Source organism: Zootoca vivipara, chromosome 4, assembly GCF_963506605.1.
Source record: "Zootoca vivipara chromosome 4, rZooViv1.1, whole genome shotgun sequence".
Taxonomy (NCBI): Eukaryota; Metazoa; Chordata; class Lepidosauria; order Squamata; family Lacertidae; genus Zootoca; species Zootoca vivipara.
Window position 1 is genome coordinate 51013072 of NC_083279.1, and position 15718 is coordinate 51028789.

General features: G+C 43.0%; 1 protein-coding gene across 1 annotated transcript; it reads right to left on the reverse strand.

Annotated features, from left to right (window-relative positions):
• Positions 1-303: 303 nt before the first annotated feature.
• On the reverse strand, positions 304-4728 carry KCNE2 (potassium voltage-gated channel subfamily E regulatory subunit 2). The gene is made up of 2 exons (XM_035115740.2): positions 4587-4728; positions 304-1921 (listed from the first exon to the last, which is right to left on the reverse strand). Exon 2 carries the CDS (start codon positions 1907-1909, stop codon positions 1532-1534), a length of 378 nt encoding a protein of 125 aa, XP_034971631.2. The 5' UTR covers positions 1910-1921; positions 4587-4728; the 3' UTR covers positions 304-1531.
• Positions 4729-15718: the final 10990 nt, after the last annotated feature.

Here is a 15718-nt window from a genome sequence, read left to right on the forward strand (position 1 = left end):
AATTGTGAAAATTAATTTTAAAAATATTTTAAAAACAGAGAGGAATTAGTACTTTCATTAATTCAAAATGTTGGGATACACATTCTGATATAATAAAGCTAGTTCAAATATAAAATGAAAATGCTAAATGGCAAAGACCCTAGCAGGATCAGTTAGATAGTAGAGCTGAAATCCAATTTACAGCATTTTGAACAAAGCTTAAAGGTAGCATGCAGAAAAGTGCATTTGTGCATTTTGCAGTTGGCCTAAGGCATCTATGGTCACCAGGAAAGTGACTGCAGCTAATTAGAATTTTTGGGATACTACAATCTTCAACATGAGTCTGACCAAACTGCGGGAGGCAGTGGAAGACAGGAGTGTCTGGCGTGCTCTGGTCCGTGGGGTCACGAAGAGTCGGACACGACTAAACAACAACAATCTTCAAAATTATCCATGACAAATAGATGAGTCCACTGACCTAGGCATATGGGACAGAATCAGCGTTGGTCACCCTAAAGGTTTAGAAATGCTAATAATAATGTTCATAATAATTGTTAGGAAAAGTAGGGAGCCCAAAACACTACTAAGAGGCAAGAATGAATAAATATCATTTGTTTATTTATGCAATTATTTCTGCCCTGCCTTTTGGCTTCAAAGCAGCTGACATAATCAATTTAAAACATAACATATAAACAAAACAATCAACAACAACAACAATCTTTATTACGGTCCATAGACCCATCAATTCATTACCAAGCGATACACAGCTGGGACACCCCGCCCTCAAACCACTCAGACATCTTACTCAAATTCGGAATAGGAAACATTAGTTCTTGTGACAAAACAATCAAATATGCAGAGTGCTGAAATAAACATGCACAGATTCATTAAAGAAGGCTAATATTGAGACAGAATCTTGCAGGTTTTGCTTCTGATGTTCATGATATGATGATGAGTGAAAGCGGCTACAATTCGTTTGCAAGCAAGTTTGTAGGATATCCTGGTCTTGTTATTATGATTGGGAAATACCAGTCTCTGAATATGAAATACACAGTTCCATTTACAGTCCATTGTGCTAAGGTTGATGAGGGCTGTGCCACTTGGTTCAGCTTTTTATAAAAGTTGGGTAGGTGGTTGAAATAGATGAAAACGGGGAAGCTGGCTGAAAATATTATTGTACTGGTTGGATGTGCCCTCCCATCTTGTTTAGTAAAGCAGCAGCAACATTTTTGTAGTTTTTACTGAGTCATTCGGTCACTTAAAGAGTCTCAAATTTGCTGCTGCCTGCAACCTTAAAAACAAACAAGGTTCTTCCTCCATTAGTCATATAGACTTCAAAATACATAACACATTTGCCTGGAAGTATTTGCTGATGATGGAATTGCACTCTACAATATCTGGAGAGCACCCTGCTTGGGAAGACTGGTTTCTGTACAATATGATATTGTTTAGCATTTATATTTTTTAAAGGTAAAATGACTTAAGATAACAGAGAGAGAGAGAGAATTCTCCAGTACTACTTCATTCAGGTAGTGGCCATTTCTCCCACAGATCAAGCAGTCTGGGTGCTTGCTTGAGCCTTTGCACCAGGATTTTCATGGATGGTGCATTTAAGGTCATGGTGGAGCAGCGTCTGATTTTTGAACTTGTTGCCCCAGTCATCCACAATGTATTGATGATAAGGGTCATCAGAATGCTCTCGTCTCTTTGATTTGACGGTGCTCACTAAGATCGTCACAACAATGAAGGAGAAAATCCCAATCATCACCATGAGATACATAATGACATAATTTAAGTTTTCATCATCAAGTTTTGCTTGCAACGCATTTTCTTCAACTGTGGTATTTCTTCGCCAATTATTCATGTAATCAAGGAATGTCTTCCTGAAAGTATCTTCCAGAGCCTTTGTGAAGTTCTGTAAAGTGCCCATATTTTCAGTGAACTGTCATTAAACACAAAAGCGTGCATCAGTCATCTTCCTACAGGAGAATCATACATTTGCTACTCTCTTGGGAGAAGGGCACATGGGCGTACCCAGTGAGGGGCAGGGGGGCAGCTTCCCCCCCAGAAGCAAAAAAAAAATAATTGCCGTATTTTACGGACCATAACCTGCACTTTTTCCCTCCGAAAACTGAAGGGGGAAATCGGGCTGTTTTCGCCCCCTCAGCGGCTGCAGCCAGCGACAGGAACGTGGGAGGGGGGAGGAGCAGCCTGAGCTGGGGGGAGGGGCGGACGGGAGCTCCAACCTTCCTTCCATCCTTCCTTCCCCCCTCTTTCTTCCTTTTTTCTCTCTCTCCCTCCCTCCCTCCCTCCTATCTCTCTCTCACACACCTCTTCCTTCCTTCCTTCCTTCCTTCTCTCTCTCTCTCTCCCCTCCCTCCCTCCCTCCCTCTTCCCCTCTCTTGCCCCCCCCCCTAGTTTTGATCCTGGGTACGTCCCTGAGGGCATACTGGGGCATTGTTAAGGGATTTCCCAAGTCCCTGGTCTTTTGTGGTGCGGCTCGTTGCTCTTGTCGCTTTCCCTTTCTTACACTTATTTTTTTTAATTAAAAAAATATATTTGCTGATAAGGTGGCTGCTGGGTATAGTGCTGCTGAAATGCCAGCTATACACCATCTTAATCTTCCAGAGGCATCTATATATAAAAATTAACATACACAATTGTGTGTCATGGGTGTGTGACCCAAGTCCTTTAAGCATCTAAGCAACACCCCAGGGGCATATGAAATTCTCTTCAGCAGGCATAGGCAAACTCCGCCCCTCCAGAAGTTTGGGACTACAATTCCCATCATCCCTAGCTAACAGGACCAGTGGTCAGGGATGGTGGGAGTTGTAGCCCCAAACTTCTGGAGGGGCGGAGTTTGCCTATGCCTGCTCTTCAGTATAAGGAATCACAGAAGTGAAAATCTGTGTAGCTATGCTGATACTACGTACGGAACAGAAATTATGTAGTGAGGGGCAGACTAGAATCACTGGGATTCTGCTTTGTAAACTCAAACACATTGGGCCACAGAAATAATAAGTTATGTTACATTAGGCATAAAGAGGCAGTTGTCTTTAAAAACTTATTTAGTTCCTTTTCATTCTTCTTGTACTTTGAACTTGAAATGCGCTTGTGATTTTAAAAAGTAAGAGTAAAAAAATTGCTGAATGCATAGGAAGAAAGACTTAGATAATCTTATTGCAAGCATTAGAGAGGATCAGTATTAAGTAGGAAGTTGGGGATTTGATTCATGCTGGGTTTGGTTATCAGTACATCAAATGTCTCAATACAAATATAGAAGATCAATTTACATAATAAAGTATATAATTATAGGGACAAAATAGGATTGATAAGATAGGCATGTATTAATGAATGATCCTGATGAACAAGACTCTGCTGAAATATTATGATTAAAAGATGACACAACTTTAGTTACGGGGATTTAGTTACAGGCTACATACACACTATGTATACCTTTAAAGCACATTTGAAGCGCTTTCTTTCCCACAAAGAATTCTGAGCACTGAAGTTTACCCCTCACAGATGGAACATTTCCCTGCAACCCTTAAGAAACTACAGTGCCCAGAATTCTTTGAGGGAATGTGGGGAATGTGCTTTTAAGGTATAGTGTGCCTGCTACCCTAGGCTATAAGGTAGCATCTCTGCTTCAAATTTCAACTCAGCCACTGGGTGGCCTTAAGCAACACGCTGCTGACAGATGTGCCAGTTTTTAAGGAGGCGGCCAAGTATCATTACTGCCATAATATACCGTAGACTTGGCTTCATTCTATCTTATGACCTTGTGTATATTAATCAGATTATATATGCATTTTAAGCTCTTGAAGAAAGTGTTTGATCCCAACACAAATCCCTTCCAGGCTTCTCAATCACCCCACATGACAAGAGATCTGCATGCCCCACTGGCACAGAGGGCCTGATGACCTGCATGCTTAGAAGTAACTCAACCTGTCCATTGAACAGTGGCACAGGGATGCCTTCTGGTGCCTGAACTACTTTATGCACACCCTATATCAGCACTGGGCATAGTGTCGGAATGTGGTGTTAATCATTGCCACCTATAGAAAATTGGCTTTAAAAATAGGTGTAAGCCAGGCAGATGGATTTTAAACTATAACATGTGTGAGTAGGGTGCTGCAATTTGTTCTGCCTGTCTTAACATGCAGAAGTTGTAGAATGTCAATCTTTCTTGCAGTAAAAGGGTTCTGCTATCTAGGAGGCTTTTTTTATAAAAAAAAAAAAAGCCGTAAGCAACATAACATTGCATATTGCATTTTTCAAAATGTCCTTTGATCTAATTGTAGCTTAAAGATTTCTAGCGATTGTTGGTCAGAATTAGGGTACTGTTTCTGATTTAATCATTCTGTCCCCAGCCTATAACAATTTACTTTCCAGATATTTGATCTTATTATGCCTTCATTGGTACATATACTTTGCCTACATATACCAAAGTACTTCTATGTTTATTTTTAAGTTCTGTGCTTATTCATCTTATGTATTCTGGCTTCACATCTCAAATCCATCAATTCCTTTCTATCTACTATTATTCCTGTTTAATTTCAAATCAAAGCTTTAAAGGAAATCAGTCATTGTTACCAGAAACTTACCTCCTCTGTGCTTCTGTATAAAGAAATTCACAGCAACAAAGATTATACGTGAATTGAATAGAACAGAGAAACCATCAGCTAGAAGAAAATGCCATCTTGTGCTGCTGAATAATTGCCTGGTACTGATCTAACTTTAAAGTAAATGTATTCTTACACCTAATCTCACTGGGAAGTTAAATATTGGCTGACACCCAACAGGTAACCTTCATGCTTGGTAGGGTACATAACAACCTTTTTCAACCTGTAAATCATTGTAATATAAAACTTTAAAGGAACAGTCATGGGTTTTGTGGGGGGGGGGGTTTACAGGGGAGTTATTTTGTACTGAACATTATTCTCAGTAAAGGCTATAATGATGGTATGGTTTAAAAATTAATTTGTTGCTTCATATAGCTTTAGTGGGAGTGAAGTAAAACTAGAAGTACTGCATCAAAAATAAAAATGGGAGGAATTGGAAATCACCACACAATTTCATCCAAAATGCCCAAAGTCATGTCGTAAGGGGGGGGGGCTTTATTTTACCTTCCTAAATTCAATTATTTCTCATCAGAGTTTCCCCCCACTGGCATCTCCTGAACTTCACAAACCATGGTCATTTTGTCTCACATTACACAGAACAGCCACATCTCCTTTTGCGCAAACAAAGTACAGAATAGTTCCTGTCTGCTAAAAAGATTGAGAAATGAAATATACTCGGAGTTTAGTGTTGATTTCATTCTCTTTATTTCAGCTAATGGTAAACAGTGAGTGAATGCTTCCCCCCCCAAAAAAACACCTCTGGCTATATATACATTATTTACACAATGGGTCCCATATGATTGGCTGGTTCAACTCCCCTCCTGGAGCCTGATTGCACTGTTCTTGCAGGCTAATCAGGTTGCTGATTCACTTCCTCCTGGGCGGCTCCTGAAGACCAATCAGGTTGCTGCCTTCTAGGATCCTACCTGCCTATTGCTCTAGGATCCAAGCTCAGTACATAACAAGAAATCTGTCTGTTGTTAACACCATGGCAGCCAAACTTCCCAAAGGTGTTAAACTGTCCCCTGGATGAACATGACTGACTTGTGACTGGCTTTCAGTCAGGACCCACAAGGCTTTCTCAGACATACACCCCACTGTGTTTAATTGTATCCCTGGTCGATCCTGTCTCCCTAAAAAAAAGCTCAACAACTTTGGTCAATCCAATTGGTAGATCACTGCCAGATTTTTTTTTAATAGTGGGAGTAGATCGCAGTCTCTTGGGAGCTGGACATACCTGCTGTAGACAATTGAAGCATGAGCAATGGCTGCTGAAATCTCAGAAGAGTAAACCTCTCACACCCTGTGGCTCAGATTCAGATTCAGGACCTCTACACTTGGGTTTTACTTTTTGAAAACCTTGATGTCAGTTCAAGTGATACATTAGTAGTTTAGATTTCTGTTACAGTAAATGAAGAAATAGTCTGAAACCATGAATACATTGTGAAAAACCCTCAAGTGGTTTGAAGGTGGAGCTTATAACCTGGCTATATATATAAGACCTTGGCAACAGGAAGTCCAGGGTCACATGTGTCTCTCTGAAGAGTAATGACTTGTCACCAGTTGCCAACCCCAAAACAAGAGACTATTGTAGCAAGAGGATTACGGTAACTAGCAAGCCTCTCTGGGATCATGGAGGGAAGCTTCATCCCCTCTCCAAAGTGGCCCTTCCATAAAACCAACTGTTGAACAGGCCTCTATTTCTGTTCACCCCATAGCTTCCAGTCACTTTCACCTAACAATACATGTCTATTTCTCACCATTTTTCTGTACCCTGTTACTCTTCCGGTGTATGACTTTTTGCAGGAAAAAGGGATTGTCCACAGAAGTTGAAATTCCAGACAGTTCAATGACAACAAGATTTTCACTCCCCGTGGTTTTTATTTATTCTTGGGACACATGAATTTGGAGTTAAGAAACAAGGAAGAGGTTTGTGATACGGCTTCTCTAGTAAAATTTATGTTGTATGTGATCTTCATTTTAATAGCCTTCTTGCCTTAGTACAATATTACAAAACCCATTGTTTGCATTTCCTTTTAACTTTGACTCATTTTAGGTGACTACATCATATAGTGAACATCAATTTTAGATATTTACTTTAGGTACAATATTTTTGTACATAACTGTGGGTTTAGAGGTGTAAAAAGTCTGGAACCCAATTTGTGGGTGAGATGGGAACACTGGCAAAATAATACTTTGCCAAGCTCTGGTTTTGGTTTTTGAAAGTCAGTTTCATTAAAAATCATTTGAATGTTTCAAATCAATTTGTTCAGTTTAGGAAATAAGGTACTTAATAATAATAATAATAATAATAATAATAATAATAATAATAATTTATTATTTATACCCCGCCCAGCTGGCTGGGTTTCCCCAGCCACTCTGGGTGGCTTCCAAAAGAAAAATAAAATAATAATCTATTAAACATTAAAAGCCTCCCTAAACAGGGCTGCCTACAGTTCCTATGGGCTCCTTCACTTTATTCTATTACAGTTTTATTTTTCCCACCTGCAAAGTGAAGAGCACTTACCTTCACATTTTCTTCCTCTTTTACTTTCCCTTAGATAAGCCCACCAAGAGACTACAGTTTTCAAGCCACTTCTGCTGCAGTTTATTCATTGGGACAATTCCAAAATAAATGCTGTGAGACTCTCAGGCCCTCTACATCCAGTAAACACTTCATCTGCATGTATTTATCACTACCTTCAACATCATTCTGTACATACCAGGATTTTCCCTGACTTGAATAGCTTATTAAATAAACTATTAATACATTTGGAACATTAAGTTCTCTTTATCCACAGTACAGATGATATAGGGTTCACAAGTAGGACCTAGTCTAGAAAACCATAGTGGGTTCTTCCACTTTAGACCTTCAGGTACAGAATGAAATTGGGGTGTAGGAACCTTTGTCAAACGGAAATATCTTCTACACGCTGACCTTTTGGCTAGGGCTTCTAAGGGACCATGACCATAAGAGAAGACACCTTTCAGTACAAGATGTGAGAATTGCTTTCCATAGCCTAAGGGCATCCCAAACAAGAGGAAGGAAAAGAAGATCTTCTTAGTCTCATGAGACAGGCCGGTTGTGGGGTGGAGCTAATGTATAGTGCTCTGAGACATACTCCAAAGCAGAAAAGAGTCGTTCTACTACTTCCCTTGATCTGGTCACTGTGTTTCTCTTGATGCAGCCTAGAATAGCATTAGCAGCAGCAACTATGTAATTACTTGAAATTGATACACGAGAGCTCCCGGCTGCTTCTGTAATGACCTTCCCAGAGCAGGCAAAGTCCTTTGGCCCACAAACTGACTTGTAAATATGTTGAAATTGGATTTAAATGGTTGATTTTATTAATGCTTTACTTAGCTCGGGAAGACCTAGCTGTAACACAGTGAGTTTTATTCCAGTCTAAAGACTGCCAGCAATGCAGGATCAACCCAAGGCCTGAAGTGATAACGCCAAGGTCATAGGTTCGATTCCCCATATGGGCCACCTGCATATTCCTGCATTGCAGGGGGTTGGACTAGAGGACCCTTGGGATCCCTTCCAACTCTGCAGTTATATGATTCAAAGAATATTTCTTTTAAGCTAAGCAGTCACAGCTCTTGAAACAATTGCCATTTGCTTAGATCTGTTTTTGTTCTTCCCTAAAGTCAGGAAACCCAAAATGGCTGTATTCTATATATACTCACAGAAAGTGGATATACTGGTTTTTAATATTGATACTGTCATTTTTGTCTTTGTAATGATTACCAGAGTGACACAGTTTCCCGGAACTACATAACTACATTCTGTAAAAAAAACAACCCACAGCATTTACGCATAGTGTTCCAGTCCAGTAAATTCTGAGACTATCACAGTTCACTCATTGTTTTTTTCTCTTGGAAACTTTAAAAGTGAACGTACCTAATTCACACTTTCCAAGAATTGAAACGCAGCCTTGCTTTGAAATCTGCACTTCTCCAAATTGTTCAATCAAATTCTCCAATCCATTAATTGTAGATACAAAAATGTATGCATTTGTACATACAAAAAACTAGTACTCTTTTTCTGGGGGTACTCGGGGGTATGTGATACGGGCACCTTTTATTCTAGAAGAAAAGCACTGCAAAAGTGAAAATAACACACAACAGTCATTGTTTTAAGGAGAATTGCTTTGCAAACATGTACATCTCTCAGTGTGGCTGCAACCACTTTGTTCCTCTCCAGTTCTTTAAGCTCAGCACAGCGTGGCAGCTAAGCTTAGCGCGTTGTCTATGGATCATGTTTAAGGAGAAGAGAGCTTAACCAAGATGCCAGGTTCAATGACATGGTAAGACTTGGCTTAGCTGCTGCTCTATCTATACTAAAGTAAAAGGATTGGAGCAGAGCAAAACAGCTGTCAGTTCCATTTGGGGACAACATGTTTGCATGGTCCTAGCAAGCTATAGTTTGGTCTACCTTGATGTGTTAAGTAAAGGTAAAGGGACCCCTGACCGTTAAGTCCAGTCGCGGATGACTCTGAGGTTGTGACGCTCATCTCACTTTACTGGTCGAGGGAACTGGCGTACAGCTTCCAGGTCATGTGGCCAGCATGACAAAGCCACTTCTGGCGAACCAGAGCAGCGCACGGAAACACCGTTTACCTTCCCGCCAGAGCGGTACCTATTATCTACTTGCACTTTGATGTGCTTTCGAACTGCTAGGTGGGCAGCAGCTGGGACTGAGCAACGGGAGCTCACCCCGTCACGGGGATTCGAACCGCCGACCTTCTGATCGGCAAGCCCTAGGCTCTGTGGTTTAGACCACAGCGCCACCCGCGCCCCTTGATGTGTGAAGTAGGTTCATTTTATTGCCCCCTTCAATTCTACCATCGCCTGACCGTACGTTGAAGTTCTGAACCAATGTTAAGTTTTGACATAGCTAGCTCTGGCAATAATACAAGCCCTGAGAATAATTCCACGGTGCTTATGCAACTTCATCGTGCTGTAAAAGATGTTATTAATTTGCATTTCAAATAAACTGCAGTGTCCCTGGTTGAAAGATACTATATAGATGTGATTCATCTTTTTTTATTAGTTCCTGACTCAGGCAAAAGATTCCTTAGACAGATTACACATTTCACAGAAACACATGTAACAAAGCCTCAACAAGGTTTTCATTTTGTTTTTTAAATGAGAAACAGCCTTATGAGGCTGCAATGTTGAGTGGAGGAGTGTCTTGCTTAACCCTTTTCCTGACACTTGTTTTTCCGCTCAAATTACTCCAAGCAGTTTTTCCACCCTGGAGCAATCTAGACAGGGGTTTATCTGGAAGCAGTGAGGGCGGAAGCCAGGTGTTTCTGCTTTTAGCCGAGTAATGGAGAGCTTGAAAGATTAACCACAGAAAACAAGCAACAACAACAAAGCATCTGTGGTGTGTTTGAGAAACTTATTTATCAAGGGGGGGGATTCAGTATTTTCACATTTCCTTCCCTTTTGTGTAGCGTTTTCATAACAGACAGATTGTGAAGCTGAGGCTCCAATACTTTGGCCACCTCATGAGAAGAGAAGACTCCCTGGAAAAGACCCTGATGTTGGGAAAGATGGAGGGCCCTAGGAGAAGGGGACGACAGAGGACGAGATGGTTGGACAGTGCTCTCGAAGCTACGAACATGAGTTTGACCAAACTGCGGGAGGCAGTGGAAGACAGGAGTGCCTGGCGTGCTCTGGCCCATGGGGTCACGAAGAGTCGGACACGACTAAACGACTAAACAACAACAACAACAATGAAGTGTGTGGAGATTGAGAGACAGAATGAGGAAAGGGGGCAAAATGTATGACTGAGGAAAGTGTGAAATAAGAATGAGGGCCATAATAGCAGAAAAACAGCTTCTTCTTGGCAGGTGGATCAGCTCAGGGAAAGCTCCATGTAGATTTTCTCCATGCTGATCACTTATTTTGATCCCAACTTATATGTATTGGTTTTAATGTTCCACACACACGATTGGCCAGATCTGTTGTTTTACAGTATTTTCAGAGCAGATTCCCTTTTAAAATACTTTACTGGGGAGAGGTTATGGACGATGAAGGAGAAATCATATTAATTTTCTCTACAAACGTAGAATGGATATCTCTTCTGGGACTAACAATCGTTTTCTCAAAGCAGCTTGGGAAACAATTTTCAGGTCCAAAACTTCTATAGAGAAGAGCCACCTGCTGGTAGAATAAGGACAACTGAGTTTTAGATTCTACCCTTATTATTATAATGCTCAGCCATCCCTTGACTTAAACACCTTGCCTTCAAAGAAAGATAATTTGATCATTTTGCATGACACCTTGATCAAAGAGTTAATTTCAGGACGCAATCCCCCTTAAAATTAGTATTAGAATCTTCTACTATTTATTTTGCAAAGTGGCTTGTTTGTCTGCTTTCTCTGCATTTGATATTGTAACCAAATTTTGTATGGTGGCTCCTGACATCAATAGGAAGGTTTTCATCTATGTTTGGATACAGCTGAATGCCATTTTGAATCAAGTTGGTGGACGGGACCTTTCAAAATAGCACTGATTCTTTTGTGTGTTTGTTTCTTAAAATTGCTGAGGAATGCTGAGTGCTGCTGGCAAACTTCCTGATTTAGAAAACATCATTAAATACTACTTTCCTACCAATAAAAGTCCAGAATGGCCGATAATGAAGCGCCAGTCTTCAAGAGGTTCAACTGGGAGCCAGTTCCTCCAAGCAGAATATTCCACTGCATCTTTCTTTATATGAGATAAAGCAAACTCCATCTTGTTCCAATATGACTGAGAATCAGACCAAAGCTCCACATTTTCAAAATGGGTTTTGTGGACAGAGAGCAAAGCCAGAATCCAAGATTCAGATATACAATTTCCATTCGTGTACCTTAGGGGAAAAGAAGAAGCAGCAAAATTATTTGGCACCATTTCAAAAGAGGATTATTGGAAATAAAGATCCCTGTCTTGGTCACATATCTCTAAACTCCACACAAGTATCACTTGAAGGAAGGTCTGTGTACATCTCGGAACCATCTGGGGATTTTATCTAGCCACTTAGGACAGGATGTGCTGACACACTGGGTAACATTCAAGAGATGATACTAACTTTGCTGGAGAAAACAACTGCTTTGTTTCTGAAGGACACTGAGACATTCCATCTTGGTTGCAAAAGGCTAACGTTCTAAATGCATTTAAAATCAGGCCTACTTCTTAGTGAGGTGGAAAGTAGTGTCTGGGTTGTAGCACATGACTGAATACTGTATGTCAGCGTTTCTCAACCGGTGTTCCACGGCACAGTAGTGTGCTGCGAGACACCGGCTGGTGTGCCGCGACGTACGGCGAGGAAAAGGGCGCTTTGCATTGCTGACAGACTTCCGGCGAGGCAAGATGGCGCGCGGCACGGCAGCGCGAAGCTCCTGAGAGCGACCAGCATGCCCGTGCCGCCAACCTAGCCTCCGGACCGCCGGAACCGCCGCCGCCGGTACGCGGGCGCCAAGTGAGCCCGGCGGATCGACCGGGGAGCCGCTGGAGGCCCCCCCGCGACACCGAAAGCGCCCGGCTGGAGGATCGGCGGACCCCTGGGCTCCGCGTGGGGGTCGGAATCGCCCGGCGGATCAAGCGGGGAGCCGCTAAAGCCCCCCAGCGAGCCCGCCTGCGGCCGGGAAGAGCTCCGAAGCCTGGGACCTCCCACCACGCGACGGTCCTGCCTCGTCGCCGCAGCCGTCGCCACCCCAGCCGCCCCAGGAGAAGAGGAAAAGGAGGGAGGCCCCCGCCAGGTGAGGGGAAAAGGGAAAGATAGGGAGGAGAGGGCCCCTCACCACCCCCCAACCCAGGTGAGAGCGCCTGGTGGGTCCGCCTGGCTACCGCGCAGCAGTTCTTCAGTGGCATGCTTTACGTCTCCCCTCCAAACTAAACTAAATATAGGGCGGCACAGAGTTGGTGTGCCGCGGGATTTTTTTTCATAGCAGGGGCGTAGCCAGGATCAAAACTAGGGGGGGGGCAAGCCATGGTCATTCAGGGGCGGGGCCACAAAGTGGGAACGTGGGCGGGGCTACAGGGCCAGCTGGCCTGACGACATCGTGGCGGCGGCTACCCTGCTTGGCTGGAGAGGACGGGAGGGTCGGGCAGGCGAGAGGGGGTGACAGGGTGGGCAAGGGCGAGGCAAGGCACGGCCGCAGTCACGACGGCTCCGAGGCGTTGCTGCATATCAGCATAATATTTCAACCATGTTGTGGGTTCAAGCCCCACCTTAGGAAAAAATTCCTGCATTGCAGGGGGTTGGACTAGATGACCCTTGTGGTCCCTTCCGACTACAATTCTATGATTCTATTGATATATTGCCATAGCATATGCATCATTCTGCTTTCTTGAATTGTCCCACTCCTAGGCATAGCAGCCAACTCCTAGAGGCCTAGGTGCCTCCCCCCCCCCCAATTACTAGTAAATACCGTATTTGAAAGAGTCATCCCCCCATGTTGATGGGCTTTCTATGTGGGGCTTATCTCCCCCCCCCGTATTTTATTAAGAATGGAAGAGGGAGGGAAGGAAGGAAGAAATAGAGAGAGGGATAACTCATATTTGTGGGTGCCTCTGGATGACGCTGTGATGCTGGAACTCTGCAGCAAGAGGACGGGAGGGTCGGGCAGGCGAGAGGGGGTGGCAGGGCGGGTGAGGGCGAGGGAAGGCACGGCCGCAGTCACGACAGCTCCGAGGCGTTGCTGCATATCAGCATAATATTTCAACCATGTTGTGGGTTCAAGCCCCACCTTGGGGGGGGGGAATCCTGCATTGCAGGGGGTTGGACTAGATGACCCTTGTGGTACCTTCCGACTACAATTCCATGATTCTATTGATATATTACCATAGCATATGCATCATTCTGCTTACTGTATTTTAAAGAGTCATTTCCCCCCCCCATGTTGATGGGCTTTCTATGTGGGGCTTATCTGCCCCCCCCCAGTATTTTATTGAGGATGGAAGAGGGAGGAAAGGAAGGAAGAAATAGAGAGAGGGATAACTCACATTTGTGGGTACCTCTGGGTGACGCTGTGATGCTAGAACTCTGCAGCAAGAGGAAGATACCGGTACACCTGTACAGGAGCCTTGTAAGCAGCTTTCTCTCTGCTTAATTTACAGCAGGCACGTCCAACAGGTAGATTGTGATCTACCAGTAGATCACTGGATGTCTGTGGTAGATCACTGCTAGATCACTGGCACCCCTAAAAAAAGCTCACCCAAAATTTTCCTCCTCCCTAAAAAAAGCTGAACTATGACCTGAAGCCCTAAACAAAAATGGGCCTCCCTCCCTCCTAAAAGAAGCTCAACAAGTTTTACCTAAACCCCCCAAAACAGGGCTTCCCTTCCTTAAAAAAACTCAACAGCTTTGACCTGAACCCCCCAAAAGGGGGTAGATCACTCCCAGTTTTTAACTCTGTGAGTAGATCAGAGTCTCTTGGGAGGTGGCCACCCCTGATTTACAGTATACAGATGCAGGAGGAGGGGCAGACTGGAATACCACTGCTTTTTATAAACATCACTGTGTCTATGAAAGCTACAGCCCCCCCTTCTTATTCACTTCCTTTTAGCCTTGCAGGGCCACCTTAGTCAAATTGAATCCTCTGCACCCTCATTAAATCGCCAATAGAACTGTTAATGCGATCCCTGAATGCTCATTAACAACTCCCACTGAATAACAATAGGGTGAATAGGGTGAACCTTGCCTGAAGGGATATTCTGCTCCATTGTCTTAACTGCTTAAGTACCGGTAGCCACTTTGCTTTATTTATTTGATGTGTTTTTGTTACAGCTGTGTTCCCGCCCCCCCCTGCCCCCAGCAAGTGGAGAGCTGCTCTTGCTAAAGCAAAGCCCTTTCCACTTCAGTTTTTGGAGGGGCAAAGTGCTGGTTATGGTCTGTAAAATACAATAATTGTTTGCTTCTAGGGGGGGGCAGCTGCCCCCTCCTGCCCCCCCTGTCTACACCCATGTTTCATAGAGCAAGTGTGCCGTGGCCCAAAAAAGGTCGAGAAACACTGCTGTACGTCACCATTAAGGGATAGGAAATACACTGGATATAGAAAACTAGCATGTCAGGGAGAAGGCTAGGCTATAACCTTTACCTTGGTTCTCTATATGCAGGGATTTGTATGGAGGAGCATTCAGTCAACAACTGCAGTCTGAAGTGGTAGAGCTCAGACTCAAGTTGGCTACCACGGCGAGAACTAGGTCTAATTTTTTAAAATTGCTTTTATTGAAGATTTTCTTGGGTAACAAAAGTACAGAAAAGCCTCGTTGATTGCAGTGGAATTTGCTTTCAGGTGAAGACAGAACTGGACACTGTCAAGAAACATGGATCTTCCAACATGAGCAGTGCTATCATCTGCGGGGAATAAATGATTGCCCTGCTATTTTCTCCTGTGTCTGTTCATTGCTGTAGATTGTATTCTTTTGAACTGCCTGGATATTATTGATGAAGAGGGTTAAAGGAATGTTTTAAATAATAAAAGATAAAAGAAATTTAATACCTGCAAGGTATTAAACAAATATGACCTTAGATGTATCTTGGAAGCTAAGTTTTTTTTTCCTGGTGCAGTGTGCCACAGTTAATTCCTGAATGAAAGACTTTAGGAAATGAATGGGATATGCATGGGGACAGCAAAGGTGGAATCTTTCTCCAATGCACCTAGTTTTCTTTGTGGAGTGGAGGAACAGCCAGTAAGTTAAAGTTTCATGTTGCTACTTCCTTGCATTCATTTTCCCATTAAATATCCCATTGCTCTTTTACAGGAGAAGACCTGTACATATCCCAAAAGAAAGAGGAAATGCATCACTCAGAAAGAAGAAGGGGACTTCCATAAAATGTGCACCTGCTAATTTATATGTATAAATGCAAATTTATAAGTATTTTGTATAATTATGCAACACATCTCACCGGTGTGCAGAGCACTGTAGCTAGGTAACCTGTCTCAATAGAGAAAGGCAGTGAGTTTCCAGGGTTTCAGACGGTCTCTCCCAGACCTAACAGGAGATGCCAGAGGGTTGCATTTCAGTCCCTGTGCATGCAAAACACATGCTCTGCCACTGAGTTATGGCCCTTCTTTAACTTTAAACCCGACAACTGTTCAAACAGCAAATTCATTCAG

Bases quoted from the DNA above. Each gene is read 5' to 3' on its own strand.
- KCNE2 (XM_035115740.2), bottom strand. From the start codon at position 1,909: ATGGGCACTTTACAGAACTTCACAAAGGCTCTGGAAGATACTTTCAGG.